Below are 19,948 nucleotides of genomic sequence, written 5' to 3' on the forward strand. Positions count from 1 at the left end.
ACTCTTCTCCAGTTAATGCATAGTAAAAATTATATTTAAAATTCTTTACGGAGTGTGTGGAAGTTTTTAGTAAGGGAATGTAATTAATTATGAGTATTTTTATGTTATTAAGGTTTTAGAATTTAATAAACCCTGATGATGACAAGGTTCTTGTACTAATAATAAAAAAAGTGTTTTTTTTGGAATCTGAGCCCGCCATCCATCCGCAGCAGTTATAGAGTCCTGAGGGACTCTCTGTCAGCTGCACATAGAGGAAAATCTTCAAAATATTTCTGAAGAAATAAATATTGCTCTATTCAATTAATGAGGGGGGAGGAGGATGTACGGACAGAGGCCGACACTTCGTCCCCACCCCTCGGGATCCCCTCATTACCTCTTTTACTTTTAATAAAATAAAAACAATAAAATAAAACGACAAAAAAATAAAAAAAATAACAATGTTTCCAAAAATAAAAATAAAAAACAAAATACAATTTAAGACGAACACAAACAATGACTTAAAGACTAAAGTAATAGAGAACTAGTAACTAATATTAAAAAAAAAACACTGCTAAAAAAAGTGGTTAAAACAAATTTATTTAATTTTATAAAGTTTGTATCTGATACTTTTATGGACTATGACGTCGGATCTTTCTCTCTAGAATATCTAACGCCGATATATCGGATTTTGGTAACCAAAGGATTTGATCCTCGAAACTGTTTTTTTAAAGGTAAAGAAAACAACTTTAACAAGTACACATCAGACAAAGTGACCCTCTTCGACGTCCCTTACGACTATGGCAGTGTGATGCATTACTCACAATACGCATTCAGTACGGATGGAAGTAAGACTATAGTGCCATTGCAGGTAATACATTTTTGTATTTTCTTCGTATTTTTCTTCATGTGACTTGGAAGGTCCCCCCAGCGTTGGCAATCATTCTGGCAATAACTCATAAATAAATTAACTAGTGCAATTAAAAGCTAAAATAAAAAGGATATTTTTTAAACTTTCTCATCTCACTCACTCATTTCAACAACGCCATAAATCAAAAAACCCTTTTTTTTAATTACCTACCGTCCAAGTGACTCTGAAATCTAGCTACGGCTTATGCAACACCGCTTATCATTTCCCTACTCAGGCTTCAAGTTTATAAGTTTCATAGCCTATGTCTACTCGTGATTGGATTTACTGTTAATGTTACTAAAGTTACTATAATTTCATGTAATTCATGCGTAAAATTTCTAGGCGAAAACTTAATTTTTCAGGAGATCGTTTTTAAAGTTGAAGAATGTAATAAAAGTTATTAAAAATAAATAACAATCCACTTATTGAACTTTTTACAGTACAACAGATCTTTTTAGGTAAAACCTGAAGGCTTTTTTCTCCATTTGAAAAATATTTGGTGTATTAAAAAAAATATTAAACAATACATTTTCTTCGAAATGCAAAAACAACACTTTCTGCCCTGTAGCGGGTAAATATAAAATAACAAACATGCCACTTTTTCTGGGATATAGTACATTTTCTGGGCAATCCGAAAACATGCACAACTGCAAATTGACGATTTTTGATATATGACGTTGTTGAAAGGATTGAGCGTTTGACGTTGTTGAAAGGATTATTTATATATATAAATATATATATATATATATATATATATATATATATATATATATATATATATATATATATATATATATATATATATATATATATATATATATATATATATATATATATTTATATAAATAAATAAATATATGTATAAATATATATATATATATATATATATATATATATATATATATATATATATATATATATATATATATATATATATATATATATATATATATATATATATATATATATATATATATATATATATATATATATATATATATATATATATATATATATATATATATTTACACCCACAAACGAGTTCAGTGTTCCGCAATTTTTTTCTATTCAAGGTTCACCTACAAATTAAGAAATTTCATATATAACCATATTATGGTAACATATTTAAAATATGATGTTCAATGCAGAATGTGAGCCTTCTTAACAGAGCACAGGCAATCAAAATTTCGAGCAATAATGTCATTTTCACAAAACTAGACTGTTTTCCGCGGCACACCAACTAATCACCACGGTACCTACACCAGTGTGCCGCGGCACACACGCAGCGGAACAATGCATTAGTTTGTGGATTTTTTAATCCTTTATTTTCTTCTTTATCTTTTTTCAGACAACCGCTTTGACCATTGGCCAACGAGATGGAATGAGTGAATCAGACGTCAGGATACTCAACAAATTATACAACTGTCCTGCATAAAAACGTTGACATCTCACGCACTCCTTTCAACAACGTCATAAATAAAAAAAAACTTTATTTTTCAGTAAATCGTTTTTAAAGTTTGTGAATATAATAAAATGTTTTAAAAATAAATATCAAGCAATCAATATTCACTAATTGAAATTTTTGCTGTGCAACAGATCTTTTGTAGTAAAACCTGATGGTTTTTTCTCCATTTGAAAAAAATTCAGTTATGTTTTTTTTAAATAATTAACCAATACATTTTCTTCAAAATGCATAAACAACACTTTCTGCCCTGTAGCGGCTAAATATTAAGTTAATAATATGCCGCTTTTGCAGGGATATAGTACATTTTCTAGGCATTCCGAAAACATGCAAAAATGAAAAATTACGATTTTCTATAAATGACGTTGTTGAAAGGAGTTAGCGATCTATACAAAAATATTTTTAAAAAAAATCTCATGATAACACTTGTGGAAAAAATACAATTATAAAATAATTATGGTTGCTCGTATTCAATTAATTTATAAATATTTTCTTTTGTCTTTCTTAGCGGTGAAGGCTGAATTGTATTTTTTTTAAATATATTAATTTTTAAAGTGGTGGATATCCTGTATTGTGAATAAATATCAATAAAAATGTCAATATATGTTTGTTCTAAATCTTATATCTCCCAAATATATTTACCGACTGCTTTGAAATTTTAACACGTTGCAATCGAATTCGCATAAACCTGTGACAGGAGAAAGTATGTTTTGTTTTAAAACAATTTTTCGACCGGAATGGCAGCGCCATCTGTTGAACTTAACAGTATCTCACGCAATGCTGAACATTTATCATGGCGGATGGCTTGCTTCTTGACATCTACTGTCACGTTTTTGTTGTTTTCGATCGCATGGTTATTTCACAGATTTTTCAAATTCTTTTGTTACTTCACAAATATTCTGAAATGACACATTCAAACCATGATAAACGCTTACAAAAAAATTTCATGTGTGAATGGCGTTTTTCATGTATGTGATTATAATCCAGGAATCGGATCTCACTTACAAATATGGTTATAATTGTTTCTGCTCAGTAAAAAGGTTCTTCCTATCACCAATTCTACTGATTCTTGTACAATGTTTAAAAAATAAACCATATATATATATATATATAAATTCCAAGAGCTTGGGTAGTATGGTTGGCAATAATAGGTGGAATTGGAAAATATTACACGTGCGTAAAATGCTAGATCACGTGAACCAGCCTATGATGGTGTAAATGCCCAGATTTCCATTCTTCTTCATCTCTGTTGAGATTTCATATATATGTATAAATAAATATATATATTTATATATATATATATATATATATATATATATATATATATATATATATATATATATATATATATATATATATATATATATATATATATATATATATATATATATATATATATATATATATATATATATATATATATATATATATATATATATATATATATATATATATATATATATATATATATATATATATATATATATATATATATATATATATATATATATATATATATATATATATATATATATATATATATATATATATATATATATATATATATATATATATATATATATATATATATATATATATTTATATATATATTTATATATATATAAATATATAAATATAAATATATATATAAATATATATATATATATATATATGTATATATATATATATATATATATATAAATATATATATATATATATATATATGTATATATATGTATATGTATATCCGTGAGAAAAGGTGCCAGAACGTCGCTTCACCGCGTTACATGGAAAAAAGCCCTGGTAGATACAATTGATAAGAAAAGGTAATAAATAAATGGTGTTGTGTAGTGGTCAGCACATTTGACTACCATGCTCCAGCATGGTAGTCAAATCATACATATCAAAGTGTCAAGAGTAAAGTCCCAGACTTTTATATTGTTATACTACACGCATGTTGAAATATCAATTATCTTCATTTACGCAAAGTGTGACCATGAAATTTTGTAAGTATGTTTAATTTTAAATTATGAACAATGAAATAATAGCGTTTTTAATACGTAACTTTTTTCAACGATACAAAAACGACAAGATTACAGTCATAAATTACAATCATATAGGGCACTTATCTAAGATTAGCATAATAATTTATGTATTCATGAAGGAATTAAGTAACTAACCATCAAGCCACTCACCGTAGGGGTAGGCAAAGAGGATAGAACGCCACACCACTCTTTGCACTTATTTTTCGCCTCTTCCATATTCATGCATACCTGGTGATCATTACGACTCCTGGTCCGGCCACTTTCAAGTAGTAGGGCTTGAAAGCTAAGAGTAGTCGCTTGGTTGTTAGTTTTTGAAATTTAGTTTTTTATTTTATTTAATTAAATTAGTTATTTATATTTTTAAAATCAAATTTTTATATGGTGTACGGAGTGCTTGGAAGTTTTTGGTAAGGGAAGGGTAATCAACTATGAGTATTTGAATGTTTAAGAATGTGGTACATAAATTTTATTTTTTGACATCTCATCAAAGATGAAGAAGAATATGGAAGTCTGGGCATTTACGGGGCTGACGACCGTCATAGGATGGTTAAAGTGATCACTTTACACACGTTAGATTTACCAATTCTACTCATTATTGACAACCACACTACTCAAATTCTTGGAACTTCTATATATATGAACCAATTTAGAAACCTTGTTCTTGAATCACTAGAACTTCACTTGAGACATCTATTGGTGAAATATAAAGAAGCTTTTTAGTAAGCAGAAACTTTTATATTAGTATGTGAGTTCCGAATCCTGGATTATAATCACACACATGAGAAATGCCAGAATACATCATTTTAATTTTTATTATTTAAGCTTATAATTTGACCAGAAAATTTATTTACAACATTTTGAGTGTGTCCAAATACTTGTTCCCAAATCTGGATTATCTCCAAATACAGTAATTATGAAAATAACTCTTGTAATTAGAGATAATCCAGATTTTGTAATTTTTAATTTATTTTGTATTTGGACGCCCTCAAAATATTAGTACATATGTATACCCTGATGATGACAAGGTTCTTGTCGAAACCGGTTGGATAAAGTGTACCAATAAAAAATAATTAAAACAATGATGTTTTATTTTATACAGTTATTTAATTATTTTATGAACAAATAAATTAATTTGCATAGCTTAGATAAAAAAAACCTATACGACTGTAATATTGACTTTTTGTATCGTTGAAAACGTTACTTAACATAAAAATAAAAAAAAAAAAAAACGCTATTGTTTCATTGTACATAATTTAAAATAAAACATGCATATTAAATTTCATGGTCATAATTTGCGTATGAGGAGATGCATGAATGCGGAAGAGGCGAATAATGTTTGCAAATACAGATTGGAGTGGCTTTCTAATCTCTCTGCCTACCCCTTCGGAAAACGGGGTGATAGTTATTGAGTATGTTGACGTATCGCTCACTCCTTTCAAGAACGTCATAAATAAAAAAAACGTCAAATTTTAGTGGTGCATATTTTCGGAATGCCCAGAAAATGTACTATATCCCAGAAGAAGAGGCATGTTTTTAACTTAATATTTACCCGCTACAGGGCAGAAAGTGTTGTTTTTGCATTTTGAAGAAAAGGTATTGCTTAATTATTTTTTTAAATAAACTAAATATTTTTCAAATGGAGAAAAAACCTTCAGGTTTTACCTTAAAAGATATGTTGCACTTTAAAAAATTCAGTAAGTGGCTTGATATTTATTTTTAATGCATTGTATTATATTTTATTTATTGTTTCGGTATTAACTTTGTGGTAAGACATGTTACAATGATTAAAGAAAACACTTCGTTTATTACCAGTTGAGTTTTATTATAGACTACATGTTTCAGAAGTTAAACTTCCGTCATTCAGGTCTGTATAATAACTGATTATATTATTGTATTATATTTTCAAACTTTAAAAACGTTCTCCTGAAAAATCAAGTATTTTGATTTATGACGTTCTTGAAAGTAGTGAACGGTATGTTAAATCGTGAAACTATTATTTTTTATGACATATGACAAATTATGTGTGTCGCAAGTATTTTTTGGTATCATATATTTTACTGTATACGTTCTAACGAGTATTTAGTGAAATTATGTATGATATATTTAACTTCTTCAGTCACAAGCCTAAGGTTTTCCACAAAGTTGATGCAAAATTTATAAAATATATTAAATTTGTTAAATATTCGCAAAAAATCAAAATAATCAATCGAATACTGGATGTAAAATGCAAGTAAATGGTATCGAGGATTTGAGTTGATATTTTCCAATTACTAATGAACAATAAATCACAAATTTATGAGGGGAATATGGTTGGTAATAAAAGCAGAGGAAGACCGAGGAAAACTTGGCATGATCATGTATTTCAAGCACTTGAAAGTGGTCAGATGAGGAGTAAGTGGAAGAGGCGAAGACTGCGTGCAAAGACAGATTGGTCTGGCGTTACATTCTATCTGCCTACTCCTGCGTGAAGCAGCGTGATAGTTGATTGGTTTGTTTTTAGTGATTTTTTCCAATAAAAAAATATTATTCAATTTATTACTTTTTTTCATAAGTTAACACAAATTTGATCAGCATCAAATAGAACAATAAAAATGAAGTATAGTATATAGCTCGGCTGTCCAAATTTAAAACACAGTAAGGGATATTTTATTTGTAGTAGGTTTTTTTTGCATTTTTGGACTAAGTAGACTCTACTTAGTCCATAAATGCAAAAAAAAACCTACCACAAAAAAATGTCCCTTACTGTGTTTTAAATTTGGACAGTCGAGCTGTATAAAACACTTATCAGAACGTGGATTTTTTAAAATTTATTTATTCAAAATGTAAGGCCTGAAAGTTTTATGTAAATCGTTAAGTTTTTTGTTTATCTAACATAAAGTATAAATTGGGAACAATTTAATATCCTCAATTCAATTTAAAGTCACAAACGATTCGTGCGCTGAAAGGGTGAGTCACTGCTTACATTTTATTCATTATTTAAAATTCTACAGATTTCTTAACATCTTACGAAATTATAAGACGAAATATATTTATTTATAGTAGCATGACCCGAATAATACAATGTTTCGACATTGTCTCAATGCCTTGATGTCACTTTTTTGGTCATATCAATTTATTTATAGATTTGGCGTTTAATTTGTAGAACTCCATTTTAATTTATGTATAAAATGTCCGCCTCCGTAGTGTAATGGTCAGCACGCACGGCTACCGTTCTGGAGGTCCCGGGTTAATTCCCAAGGGGGGTCAAATAAATATAAGTAATTTTTTTCACTCTAATATTTATTCAACATTACCCTGGACTTGTACCTGAAGCGAAAGGCTGATCACCTTTCCTTCATGTGTAAACGATCAAGATAACACTGCGTTTATATGACGCAGTGCCCTATGCACCATTGGGGTGCGGATAAGGGTTTTATTATTATTATTTATTATTAAATGTTAAATTAAAAACTGATACTAAGAGTCTACTAAGTTTTATTTTATTGTTAAAAAATACACAAGAATAATAAGTTTTGTGACAATTGTTTCACCTAGTGGCATTTTCAAACGTTTAATTACGAAACAAAGTGTTAAAAATGAAAAAAATATTCTTGGTCTCACAATACCATGTCAATAGATTCTTACTTTCCCCCAAAATGAAAATAAGTGTGCATACCTACATATATAGCTAACTCTAACACATACCAAAAGAGGAATGTGTTAAATTTTGTTTGATGTGGTTTTGTGTTTTTTACATTGAATATGAAGTAGCTAGGCGCTTCATTTTGATAACAGGTAGATGTAACCATCATCAGTTTATTTAATGTGTTTCTGTATTCTTGCCATTGAATATGAACTAGCTAGGCGCTTCATTTTTGTAACAGGTAGATGTAATATATAGCGTAGCATCAGATATAGCGTAGTAACATTTGTCCCCAGTAACTTCTCTAGAATAGATCCTTTGTTGACAAAAAGAGGTATGTGTAAGATTGTTTGATGTGTTTCTGTGTTCTTGCCATTAAATATGAACTAGTTAGGCCCTTCATTCTTATAACAGGTAGATGTAATCATCATCAGCCATATTGTAGTAACTTGTTTCGAGTTCACTCTCTGGACTTGATCCTTTGTTGACCAAAAGAGGTATGTGTTAGATTATGTGTTTTTGTGTTCTTGCTTTTGAATACGAACTAGCTAGGCGCTTCATTATTTTGACAGCTAAATGTAATCATCAGTTACAGTGTAGTAATTTTTATGAAATTAAAAACTTGAATAATTCACTGAATTGAGTTTTATTTTAATTTACGACTAGTTTCGAAAACGACCATTGTTTTCATCTTCTGGTACAAATTAAATTGTTTTAATTTGTACCATAAGATGAAAATAATTGTCGTTTTCGAAACTAGTCGTAAATAAAAATAAAACTCAATTCAGTGGATTATTCAAGTGTTTAATTTAATAAAAATTATCATGTCATTCCACAAAGTTAATGCCAAATCAATAAATAATACAGTGTAGTAGTTCCCAGTACATTCTTTAGACTAGATCCTTCGACCAAAAGGGGTATGTGTTTTTTGTTTGATGGGTTTCTGTGTTCTTGCCATTGATTATAAACTAGCTAGGCGCTTCATTCTTGTAACAGGTAGATGTAATCATTATCAGCTAGACTGCTTTGCCTTTGTCTTTGACCAAAATAACTTTTTTTTTCTCTAATTACTTTTAAGAAATGTCTGAGACATTACTATTTATCATTAGAATCCTAACGGTCCATCAATTTTCCTCCATTAGTTTTTCCCTCCACCTCCTTCCTTAAACTCCCTTTTTCCTTTGCTCTCCTTATTATCATCTTTTGTAATTTATGTTTTTTATATGTAAATCTGTAATTTATGTTTTTTTTTTAATGTTCAAGTACTATCTTTCTACTCTCTGATTGCAAACGGCTATATATGGTATCAAACGTTTTGATCAATATCACTAGTTTGTTTTTGGTTGGTTGGAAGATATTGCTTTTTAGAAATAAGCCCATCAATGTACTTATTAACTTTCTGTATATGAAGTTTAAATAAAATAAATAAAAATAAAATAGGTGTGTGATAGATTTTGTTTGATGTGTTCTGTGTTAATGATCTTGTGGTTCTATGAATGTTTCCATAAAGTGTGTCTATGGTGGTCTGTGTGCTTTGCTGGGAGGTGCAATCTTGTGATATGTGTGAGCGATTTTCAATCGCATACTTGAGGATTGTTTTAGAGTATATTAGTTTAACTGTCATAATGCAGCTGTTTGATTCACAAATGTCAAGTATGATTGACGTACGACGCCATTTGTATAAATTATAACATCTCCCGATTGGGTGATTAATTTTGCGCCACAAGTGTTTTATTTTGATATCGAATTCAACTTGTTTAAACATACGTTTGTTTTATTTCCAGAATAATTCAAAATGTTGAGCGTGAAGTATTTGATCTTCCTGCTGTTTGGAGTATCCTGTGTTTCTTCGGCGATAAAAATCGTACCGAACGACCCCAAAAAACTTAGAAATTTCTTGATGCAATCCGTCGATGGAAACTACACCCGTAAGTCAATTATATGTTATATCAAGGGTTCATTGGCATAGGGATGAAACTAAATTCACAACAGAACCTCTGAAGCTTACCAAGAAACTATAAGGATCCTAACCAGGACCTTGACAGGACACTGCACACTGAAGAAACACATATAAACTTGCAAGAACTGGTGCTGAGAGGCCACCAATGGGCCTCGAGCCCATATGCAGACTGACACTCAGCACTATCAAGTATATTAGCCTACAGACAGCGAAAGCTTGAATTTTCTCTGCCTACCCTTGCGGAAAGCGGCGTAATGGTTAGGTAGTTAGTGTACGCATGTATTCAGTATCCTAGCGCTTTTTTATGCCTGTTAGACATATTCAGAAAACATGTTATTGATTCGCAATGAAATTTGGACTTTGTAAAGTACTTTGAATTTCTGTAATTTAAACGAGACGTGTGCAAATTATAACTTTTTTTATGGTTTTATTGTTTGAACTTTAATTCTTTTCGCCTGCGTACATAAAACATAACAATAGTACTACTACTTCATGCTTATATCAATAATCTCTAGAGGATGGAACGCCACACTCGTCTGTCCTGATGTACACTCCTAGCTTTCTCTACATTCATATATTTATTACTTTTTGACATCTCATCAAAGATGAAGAAGAATAAAGAAGTATTTACGGGGCTCAAGACCGTCAAAGGCTGGTTTAAGTGATCACTCAACACACGTGTAACATTCACCAATTCTACCCACTATTGACAACCATACTACTCAAATTCTTAAAGTTCTAAATATATATGAACCAATTTAAAAAACCTTGTTCCTGAATCACTAGAACTTCACAAGAGACATCTATTGGTGAGATGTAAAGAAGCTTTTTGTTAAGCAAAAAATCTTATATTAGTATGTGAGGTCCGAATCCTGGATTATAATCACATACATGAGAAAAGCCAGAATATATCATTTTCGTTTTTATCATTTTAGCTTATAATTTGACCAGTTAATTTATATACAACATTTTGAGTGTGTCCAAAGTGTGTTTAAGTGATCACTTTACACAGCCTATGACGGTCGTCAGCCACGTAAATGCTCACACTTCCATATTCTACTTACCTTTGATGAGATGTCAAAAAAAATATGAAAAATAACTCCTAAAATTGGAGAAAATCCAGATTTGTGAACAATGATTTGGTCACACTCAAAATGCTGTCCATATATCTAGTTACTCATGCCATCTAATTATGTAGATTTAACACATGACCAGATTTCAGATAATAATTCATTTGGTCTTTTTATACAAATATTAGTTGTCAAAAAAATCACTTTGCCTGTTATGTACAAGGACTTTTAGCATTTTTTGTTTATATATCCTAAAAATAAAAGTAAATATTTATAGTAATTAGCAAGTGAATGAAGTTGATCCCCAGAAACAATACAATAGGTTTTTTTAACCCTTTTCCGCACCCAATGTGCATAAGGCACTGCATCTGCCAATGGCGCCATTTCTATTGCTACAACGTCTGAATGGCATCTAGTGTAATATTTCTCAAAGTGTAATTACGCCATTGTTGCACCAAATAAGCGACATATACCTCACATCTTTGCAAAAAAAATAACCCTAGATAACTAAACATTCGTCCTCGCGACGACGCCCTTCCTGCACGCCGCATCCACCAGGCTATGTTTGCGGAATAGTGATTTATTGTTAAATGCCTCTTACATTCATTCCTAATAAACCAAACTTAAGTGTCATTTAACCAAGTTACTACAATATTTTTAATAAACACTTTTGATAGTTTTTACGTTTTTAATTACGTAGCCCGCCTTACGAATCTTTAGTTACAATGTATCTACAAATATAGTTTATATAATTTATATTCGAAGCACTAACTTTGAGATTTTCCATTTTATAACTAAAATGTGTCTTTGTTTTAAAATTACCATAAATATTTTATTATATTAAATATAAAAACCCTATCCGCACCAAATGGTGCATAGGGCACTGCTTCATATAAACGCAGTGTTATCTTGATCGTTTACACATGAAGGAAAGGTGATCAGCCCTCCGCTTTAGGTACCAGTTCAGGGTAATATTTAATAAATATTACAGTAAAAAAAGTCACTTATATATAATTTATTATTAGATTAAAACCAATATTTTTAGCTTTTCCACTTTTTTATTTGACCAGCGACTGGGTTTCGTCGTTACCGACATCATCAGACTGGTCTGATGATGTCGGTAACGACGAAACCCGGTAGCTGGTCAAACAAAAAAGTGGAAAAGCTAAAAATATTGGTTTTAATCTAATAATAAATTAAAAATGTAATTCCATCACGAAGTGTCAGTGGATAATATAAATCACTTATATTTATTTTACCTCCCCTGGGAATTGAACCCAGGACCTCCGGAACGGTAGGCGAGCGTGCTGACCATTACACTATGGAGGCGGACATATTATAACATAACTATAATGTCTACCGACTTTGAAGCTAACCGTTCCTTTATCAAGACTGATTAATACTATTGATCAGTCTTGATAAAAAGGCGGTTAGCTTGGAAACCGGTAGACATTATAATTAAGTTATAAAAAAATATTTATAGTTATATTCTCAATATTACTTTGTGGTTAGTCATTTTTACTTATTTATTTTTTACAAAAATGTTAATAATATTCGTGAATAGCCACTCACCGAAGTGAGTGAGTGGTTATTTACTAATATAATATAAGTTTTTATAGTGATTTTAAAACAAAGTTACATTTTAATTATAAACATTTTAGGGGCTATGCGTATGTGACGCGTTTTGTCTTATTAAGACATTATCAATACAGAGAAAGTTATAAAAAAATACTTTTAAGGATTTTAAAACAAAGTTACATTTTAATTATAAAATTATAATTAAGTTATCTAGGGTAAAAATTCTTTTTTTTTTCTCAGCACCTTCGAGCAAATTGCTTGCTGATAAGCAGCCCATTTGGGAAAGAAGCGGAAAATTTGAAGGAGATATGGTACTGACGCAAGACCAGATAGACACCATAGTGGACGACTACTCTGGTACTCTGGACAGGAACGCAGTAACAGACCCAAATCTACTGTGGACCAAGAAAACTGTGTACTACACCGTGAGCCGAGATTTTAGTAAGTCCATTGGTTATTTAACTCTTCCTTTCCTGGTCTCAAACATTTGTTTTAAAATTTCTTTAGTTAGCTTATATTACATTTAAAACAACCTATTATTTACACTTAATTTACATCACATATATATATGTATATATATATATATATATATATATATATATATATATATATATATATATATATATATATATATATATATATATATATATAATATATATATATATATACATAACTTACTAACCATCACGCCTTTTGAAATCAGTCATAATGGGGGAACATTAAACGATTTTAAGAAAAAGTGGTATTTACTAAGTAAAACTTGTATTAAAAAAAATCTGTATCCATTTGTCTTAGGTATTAAAACATTACAATAAATGTCATTCAAATGCAGATTCAAACTTAAAATAATTAAATATTGTTTTTTTTTGACAACTCTATATAACTAACTAACTAACTAACCATCACGCCGCTTCCCCGCAGGGGTAGGCAGAGAGAATAGAACGCCACACCACTCTGTCCTTGCAAACATTCTTCGCCTCTTCCACGTTCATACATCTCCTCATACATACCCGTCGATTGTTACGACTCCTAGCCTGACCACTTTCAAGTATTTGGCATGCTTGATCGTGCCAAGTTTTTCTCGGTCCTTCTCTGCTCCTTTTTCCAATTACATTCGTTTCATAAGTGTATATATATATATATTTATGTACATATTTATATATATATATATATATATATATATATATATATATATATATATATATATATATATATATATATATATATATATATATATATATATATATATATATATATATATATATATATATATATATATATATAAATATATATATATATATATACATATATATATATATATATATATATATATATATATATATATATATATATATATATATATATATATATATATATATATATATATATATATATATATATATATATATATATATATATATATATATATATATATATATATATATATATATATATATATATATATATATATATATATATATATATATATATATATATATATATATATATATATATATATATTTATATATATATATATATATGTATATAAATATATATAACATATTTATAAGTACTCGATTTTTTATGGGATGCTTATGTGGGGAATTCGTGGAGAAACGGGACATTATTTTCCCTCAATTTGGGGAACATGTATTATATAACAAACTAATGTTTCCTAGAGACGAATTCATACATGTATTTTTTTTTCAGGTTCCGCTGAACGAAAAGCTATATTCGCTGCTATGACTGATATTTCTTCAAATTCGTGTATTAAATTTTCCAAAAGATGCTTTTTCCATAAAAATTACATCATTATCACAGTAAGGACGTTTTTTTTGCATTCTTTGGTTTAAAATATATTTAAAAAATAATTAATTACAAAAACATAATTGAAATTATCAATGTGTAAGGTGTAAGGGTTCTTGAAACATTTACTATTTTCATCATCAATTTTCGGACAACAATAACTCTTTACCATCAAAACATAGATGAAGAAGAAAAAAGAAAAGTCTTGATATTTACGGGGCCTTTTATTTATGATTGGGTATTTGTCTATGACAGGTCCTATTTAAATACCCAGACTTTTATATTATTCTTTATCTATTGTATGTTGTACTGTCAAAATCTAAAAATTAGTGGAGAAATGCAGATTTGTGAACGAGGGTTTTGAACATACTTTATAATGTATTACTCGTACCATCCCAACTAATAATTCAATACATTTTTTAGATGGGAGTTGCATTTATTTCTTACCTTGATTATTACATACAAGGTTTATATATTAATCATTAATTGGATTATTGTTTCCTCTAGCTAAAAAATGCTTTATTTTAATCTGTGTTGGGAATAGTTGGGTTAATCTAGCGTGGGCCTATCAGGAACTTCTCAGCTTTTGCTTATTGCTGGGAGGAAACCACGTAAAACTTCTCAGGAGAAGCCGGACTATTGACTGTTGTCAACAGACCTTCCGTTTCGCTAGAGGAGGGTTTGGCATTTTGTGTCCTAGCTTGGTTTATGGTACCAATGTCTTTCATTATTTTTATTATATATGATACCACTTCTTATGAGAGTTCCTTATAAACTATCAGGGATCTGATGTCAGACAGGTCACCCAGGCTCCTGCGACGCGCAATAATTATTTACTTTTACTTCAACCTTCTTCTTGTGTCCAGTATTGAAAAAACGCCTCCCTCTTGGACTTCCACAGTTGTCTGTTGGACGCGACTCTCTTGCAGTGCAGGTCCACCACTTTCCTAATGTCATTGGACCATCTTGTCTGGGGCCTACCCACGTTTCTGCATCCTGTTCTAGGCCTCCAGTCAACCAACTTTTTTCGTCCTTCTATCTTCAGACATACGTGTCACATGACCGGCCCAGTTTCACTTTAGTTCCGCGATAGTTCAATACTTGGTAATTATAAAATTTTATTGAGACTTATGGGATCAGTGGACCCGCAGACGCAAAAAACGCGCTTAGACTGTCAGAAATGAAGACTCTAAGAAGTATATCTGGCAAGAGTCTACGAGACATAATGAGGAACAATAGAATAGGGGAAATGTGCGAGATTTGCACACTTTGCACTGTATGGCCAACTTCCAATCAGACCACCATATAGATGGATCGACAGCTGGGATTCAACATTGCAGGAGGCTAATCCTTCTGAATCACAGGCCACAAGGCCTACACCAAAAAGAAGAAAAATATATGAATTATGTTATCAATTTAATTTTAGCCAAGTAATCCGGGATGTTATTCATACGTCGGGATGGTTGGAGGGGGCCAAGATCTCAATCTGGCTAGTGGTTGCTTCTCTCATGGGACAATCGTCCACGAGATGTTGCACGCTCTTGGACATTATCACATGCAGAGCACACACAACAGGGATGACTATGTCGCGATTGTTTGGGACAAGATTCAACCTGGTAACGACATATTAAAAACTGTATTATTTATTTATTTATTTAAACTTCATGTACAGAAAATAAATAACTACATTGGCTGGCTTATTGATCAAAAGTAATATTTTCCAACCAACCAAAAACAGACTATTGATATTGATCAAAACGTTTGATACCATATATAGCTGTTTGCAATCAGAGGGTAGATAGTACTTGAACATTTAAAAAAACATAAATTACAAATTGACATTTGAAAAAACTTGAATTTCAAAAAAAGATAATAAGGAGGGCAAAGGAAAAAGGGAGTTTATGAAGAAGGTAGAGGGAAAAATGAAGGGAGGAAGTTTGATGGACAGTTAGGATTCTAATGATAAATAGTTATGTCTCAGACGTTTCTTAAAAGTATTTAGAGAAGGTACATTTTTTACAAGGAGAGGTTATTCATTCCATAGTCTGGCCGCTAGGACAGAGAAGGAATTTTTAGGTAATTTATCCCAAATTAAACACGGTTATTGGATTGAATTCTACTTTTATTTACATATATATGATAATATGACGCGTTTCGTCTTATTAAGACATTTTCATACACTCACTAACGCGTCACATATTATCATATACAAATATATTACCCAACAATTCAATATGGAATCCTACCAACTGTCTGCAGCTACAATAAATAAGAGAAGGAATTACTAATGACTTGGTTTTTAAGGTTTAAAGTCCAATATTTTTTTAATAACAATGATATTCTCATCAGTTATGTGTTATTTTTTGCTACATACATATATTATGTCTCTTTCAAAGTAAGATACAAACATATTTTAATTTTGTTATTTAGTAGCCGTAATTATTAGCCGTAATTATTTGTCCGCCTCCGTAGTGTAATGGTCTACCGTTCTGGAGGTACCGGGTTCGATTCCCAAAGGAAGTAAAATAAATACAAGTGATTTTTTTTACTGTAATATTTATTCAATATTACCCTAGACTGATACCTGAAGCGGAGGGCTGATCAACTTTCCTTCATGTGTAAACGATCAAGATAACACTGCGTTTATATGATGCAGTGCCCTATGCACCATTGGGTGCGGATAAGGGTTTAATAATTAATATTTACTAGCCGAAACACAGGTCAGAAAAATAATCGTTTTGTGTTTGAATAATTTTCTAGATAAACTGTTGCTTAAATTTAACGATTTAATTTGAACTTGAATATTAAATTTATTAAATTTAAGGTGAAAAATTAAAATTTTTCATAATTTGAGAAAACCAGATTTTGTGAACAAGTATTTGGACGCACTCAAAATGTTGATGTTTTTTTAGGTCAGGAACATAACTTCATCCGATACACAACGTCACAAGTAACTAACTTTGACGTAAACTATGATTACGGAAGTGTTATGCATTATTCAGAATATGCATTCAGTATTGATGGAAACAAGACCCTCGTTGCACTCCAGGTTTGTGACAAACTTCAGCTTAATCTTACAATATTATTTTTTGACAAGAGCTGAGTTTCTTTTTTGGAGAGGCACAGCGAAACTCAAATTAGAATGTTTAATAAATGTTTTACTCAGTAAATACCACTATTTCTTAAAATCTACTGTGACATTTTTAAACATCGTGTGTGAAGCTAATTCTTAATTTTAGAGTTGGGTCCTTGGGACGTTGAAGGTAGAAGAGGGGGAAGGAGCTGTTTCTTATTTTTATTTATTTATTTAATTTTTTTTTAAATTTCTTATCAGTGGGAATAGAGACAAGGGCGGGAGGCTTTAGTCATTGTCATATTGTTAATTTTGGGTTTATTGTTTTGAAAATGATGCGGAATGCATCGAAATACGTGTCACAGTAGATTTTAAGAAATAGTGGTATTTACCAAGTAAAACATTAATTAAAAATGGATAGATTTTACCACAAAGTGACTGCCGAATCAATTAATAAAACTAAAATTATAAGTTTACCATATGTGTTAATGTATAGAAATTGTATTAACAATGTAACTATAATAAATAATATAAAAATAAAAAAATCTAAATACGAAAGAAGATGGATGTCTGAATATCCCAAAGCCTACGAACTGGCATTTGGCTGGCTTAATTGATCGTTTTGTACACTTGTGAAACGTTCACCATCTTGCCCATTATGGAACTTACATATTGCATTAAGGATGAACTCACGAACTTCAAGTTTAGAACGCGATCGGCCGCGCATTAGTAGCTAGACATCATCTCTCCGCGCTCAATGGAATTTCACTTTTTTTTAAATATGTTGATAAAAATATTAAAAATATACCTTTCTTTTTTTTAAATTCTTTATCTTTCAAAAACACTTTTCTTTTCAAAACCATATTTTTTTCGAAGAATAACTTTTTTATGAACCATTGAAATTATATTTTAATAAAAAAAAATCAATTACGTCTAATGTTATCTACCTGAGTTTTAAAAAAATACTTGAGATTTATCGTGTGTTGGGCCTCTCACCAGTCTGATGATCTCGGTAACGACGAAACCCAGTCACTGGTCAAATAAAATATGAGGAAAAAAACTTTGTAATTGTTATTTTATCGTGTATTGTTTTGTTTTTACTATTTTCTATGCTATTCTGTTAGTTCCAAATTATAGAAATGAAATATTTTATTTTTATTGCTATTTTTTTATTTTTTATTATTTTTTAGGACACCGACGCCACCCTTGGCCAATCCGTTGGAATGAGCGCTGGTGACATTAGAAAACTAAATCTCCTTTATTCCTGCCCAGGTTTCGTGTAAAGTACATAAAATTGTATAAATTAAAAGGTGTAACGTCCTTAAGGGTGAAAATGCGAAAATAGAAAATTGCATACACGAAAGAATAAAAAAAAATATGTATTTAAATTATTTTTATTACTATTACCTTCCCCACCTAACGACATCTACAATCTGGCATGCACACGGTTTTTGAAAATGATGCGAAATGCATCGAAACACGTGTCACAGTAGATTTTAAGAAATAGTGGTATTTACTAGGTAAAACATTAATTAAAAATAAATAGATTTTACCACAAAGTGACTGCCGAATCAATTAACTGAATTATAATGTCTGTCTTTTGTCCGCCTCCGTAGTGTAATGGTCAGCACGCTCGGCTACCGTTCTGGAGGTCCCGGGTTCGATTCCCGATTCGAAGGGGGGTAAAATAAATATAAGTGATTTTTTCACTGTAATATTTATTTAATATTAACCTGGACTGGTACCTGAAGCGGAGGGCTGATCACCTTTCCTTCATGTGTAAACGATCAAGATAACACTGCGTTTATGTAACGCAGTGCCCTATGCACCATTGGGTGCGGATAAGGGTTTTATTTATAATTAATGTCTACTGGTTTCGAAGCTAATCGCTCTTTTTTCAACACTGAATAATACTAAAACACCATCTACATAACAAAATTGGGTAGATCTCAAGAGTCTTTATTTTTTTGTGATTTTGGGTGATTGGAAACATATTTAATAACGGACTTTTAGAAAAATCGTTAACTTATGTATTTATTAGTTTCTAATTTCTAGTATTATATTTCTCTGTTATCATATATATATATATTCCTCTGCCTTCTGTTGCATGTTTGTAATACATTGAGTCCTTTATTTTTATCATATCGCTCACTCCTTTCAAGAACGTCATAAATCAAAAAACTTGATTTTTCAGGAGAACGTTTTCAAAGAATACGTTTTAAAAATATAACACAATGTATTAAAAATAAATATCAAGCAACTTTTTACTGCGCAACAGATCTTTTTAGGTAAAACCTGAAGGTTTTTTCTGTATTTGTAAAATATTTAGTTTATTTAAAAAATAATTAAACAAAACCTTTTCTTCAAAATGCAAAAACAACACTTTCTGCCCTGTAGCGGGTAAATATTAAGTTAAAAATATGCCGCTTTTGCTGGGATATAGAAC

At 30.3% G+C, this 19,948-nt stretch overlaps 2 protein-coding genes across 2 annotated transcripts in view; both read left to right on the plus strand.

Moving 5' to 3' along the window:
- LOC148309071 (zinc metalloproteinase nas-4-like) overlaps nt 1-2,948 on the plus strand; it is a 9,295-nt gene extending 6,347 nt beyond the window's left edge. The window contains exons 6-7 of the mRNA XM_088260598.1: nt 711-847; nt 2,235-2,948. Coding sequence (XP_088116724.1) covers nt 711-847; nt 2,235-2,321 — 224 coding nt within the window. The 3' untranslated portion in view covers nt 2,322-2,948. The remainder of the gene's footprint in view (nt 1-710; nt 848-2,234) is intronic.
- Nucleotides 2,949-7,317: 4,369 nt separating this feature from the next.
- LOC148309072 (zinc metalloproteinase nas-4-like) lies at nt 7,318-18,826 on the plus strand. Its single transcript, XM_088260637.1, has 7 exons — nt 7,318-7,339; nt 9,800-9,943; nt 12,864-13,064; nt 14,334-14,443; nt 15,856-16,045; nt 17,342-17,478; nt 18,693-18,826. Exons 2-7 carry the CDS (start codon nt 9,811-9,813, stop codon nt 18,783-18,785), a joined length of 864 nt encoding a protein of 287 aa, XP_088116763.1. The 5' UTR covers nt 7,318-7,339; nt 9,800-9,810; the 3' UTR covers nt 18,786-18,826.
- Nucleotides 18,827-19,948: the final 1,122 nt, after the last annotated feature.

This window comes from Brachycentrus maculatus, unplaced genomic scaffold (assembly GCF_059751285.1).
Source record: "Brachycentrus maculatus isolate JH-2025_06_01 unplaced genomic scaffold, ASM5975128v1 h1tg000139l, whole genome shotgun sequence".
In the NCBI taxonomy this organism is placed as follows: domain Eukaryota; kingdom Metazoa; phylum Arthropoda; class Insecta; order Trichoptera; family Brachycentridae; genus Brachycentrus; species Brachycentrus maculatus.

Coding starts and splice junctions, on each gene's coding strand:
- LOC148309072 (XM_088260637.1), top strand. CDS start 9,811: ATGTTGAGCGTGAAGTATTTGATCTTCCTGCTGTTTGGAGTATCCTGT. Junction 9,944..12,863: donor CGTCGATGGAAACTACACCC/GTAAGTCAATTA, acceptor TTTTTTTCTCAG/CACCTTCGAGCAAATTGCTT. Junction 14,444..15,855: donor AAAATTACATCATTATCACA/GTAAGGACGTTT, acceptor ATTTAATTTTAG/CCAAGTAATCCGGGATGTTA.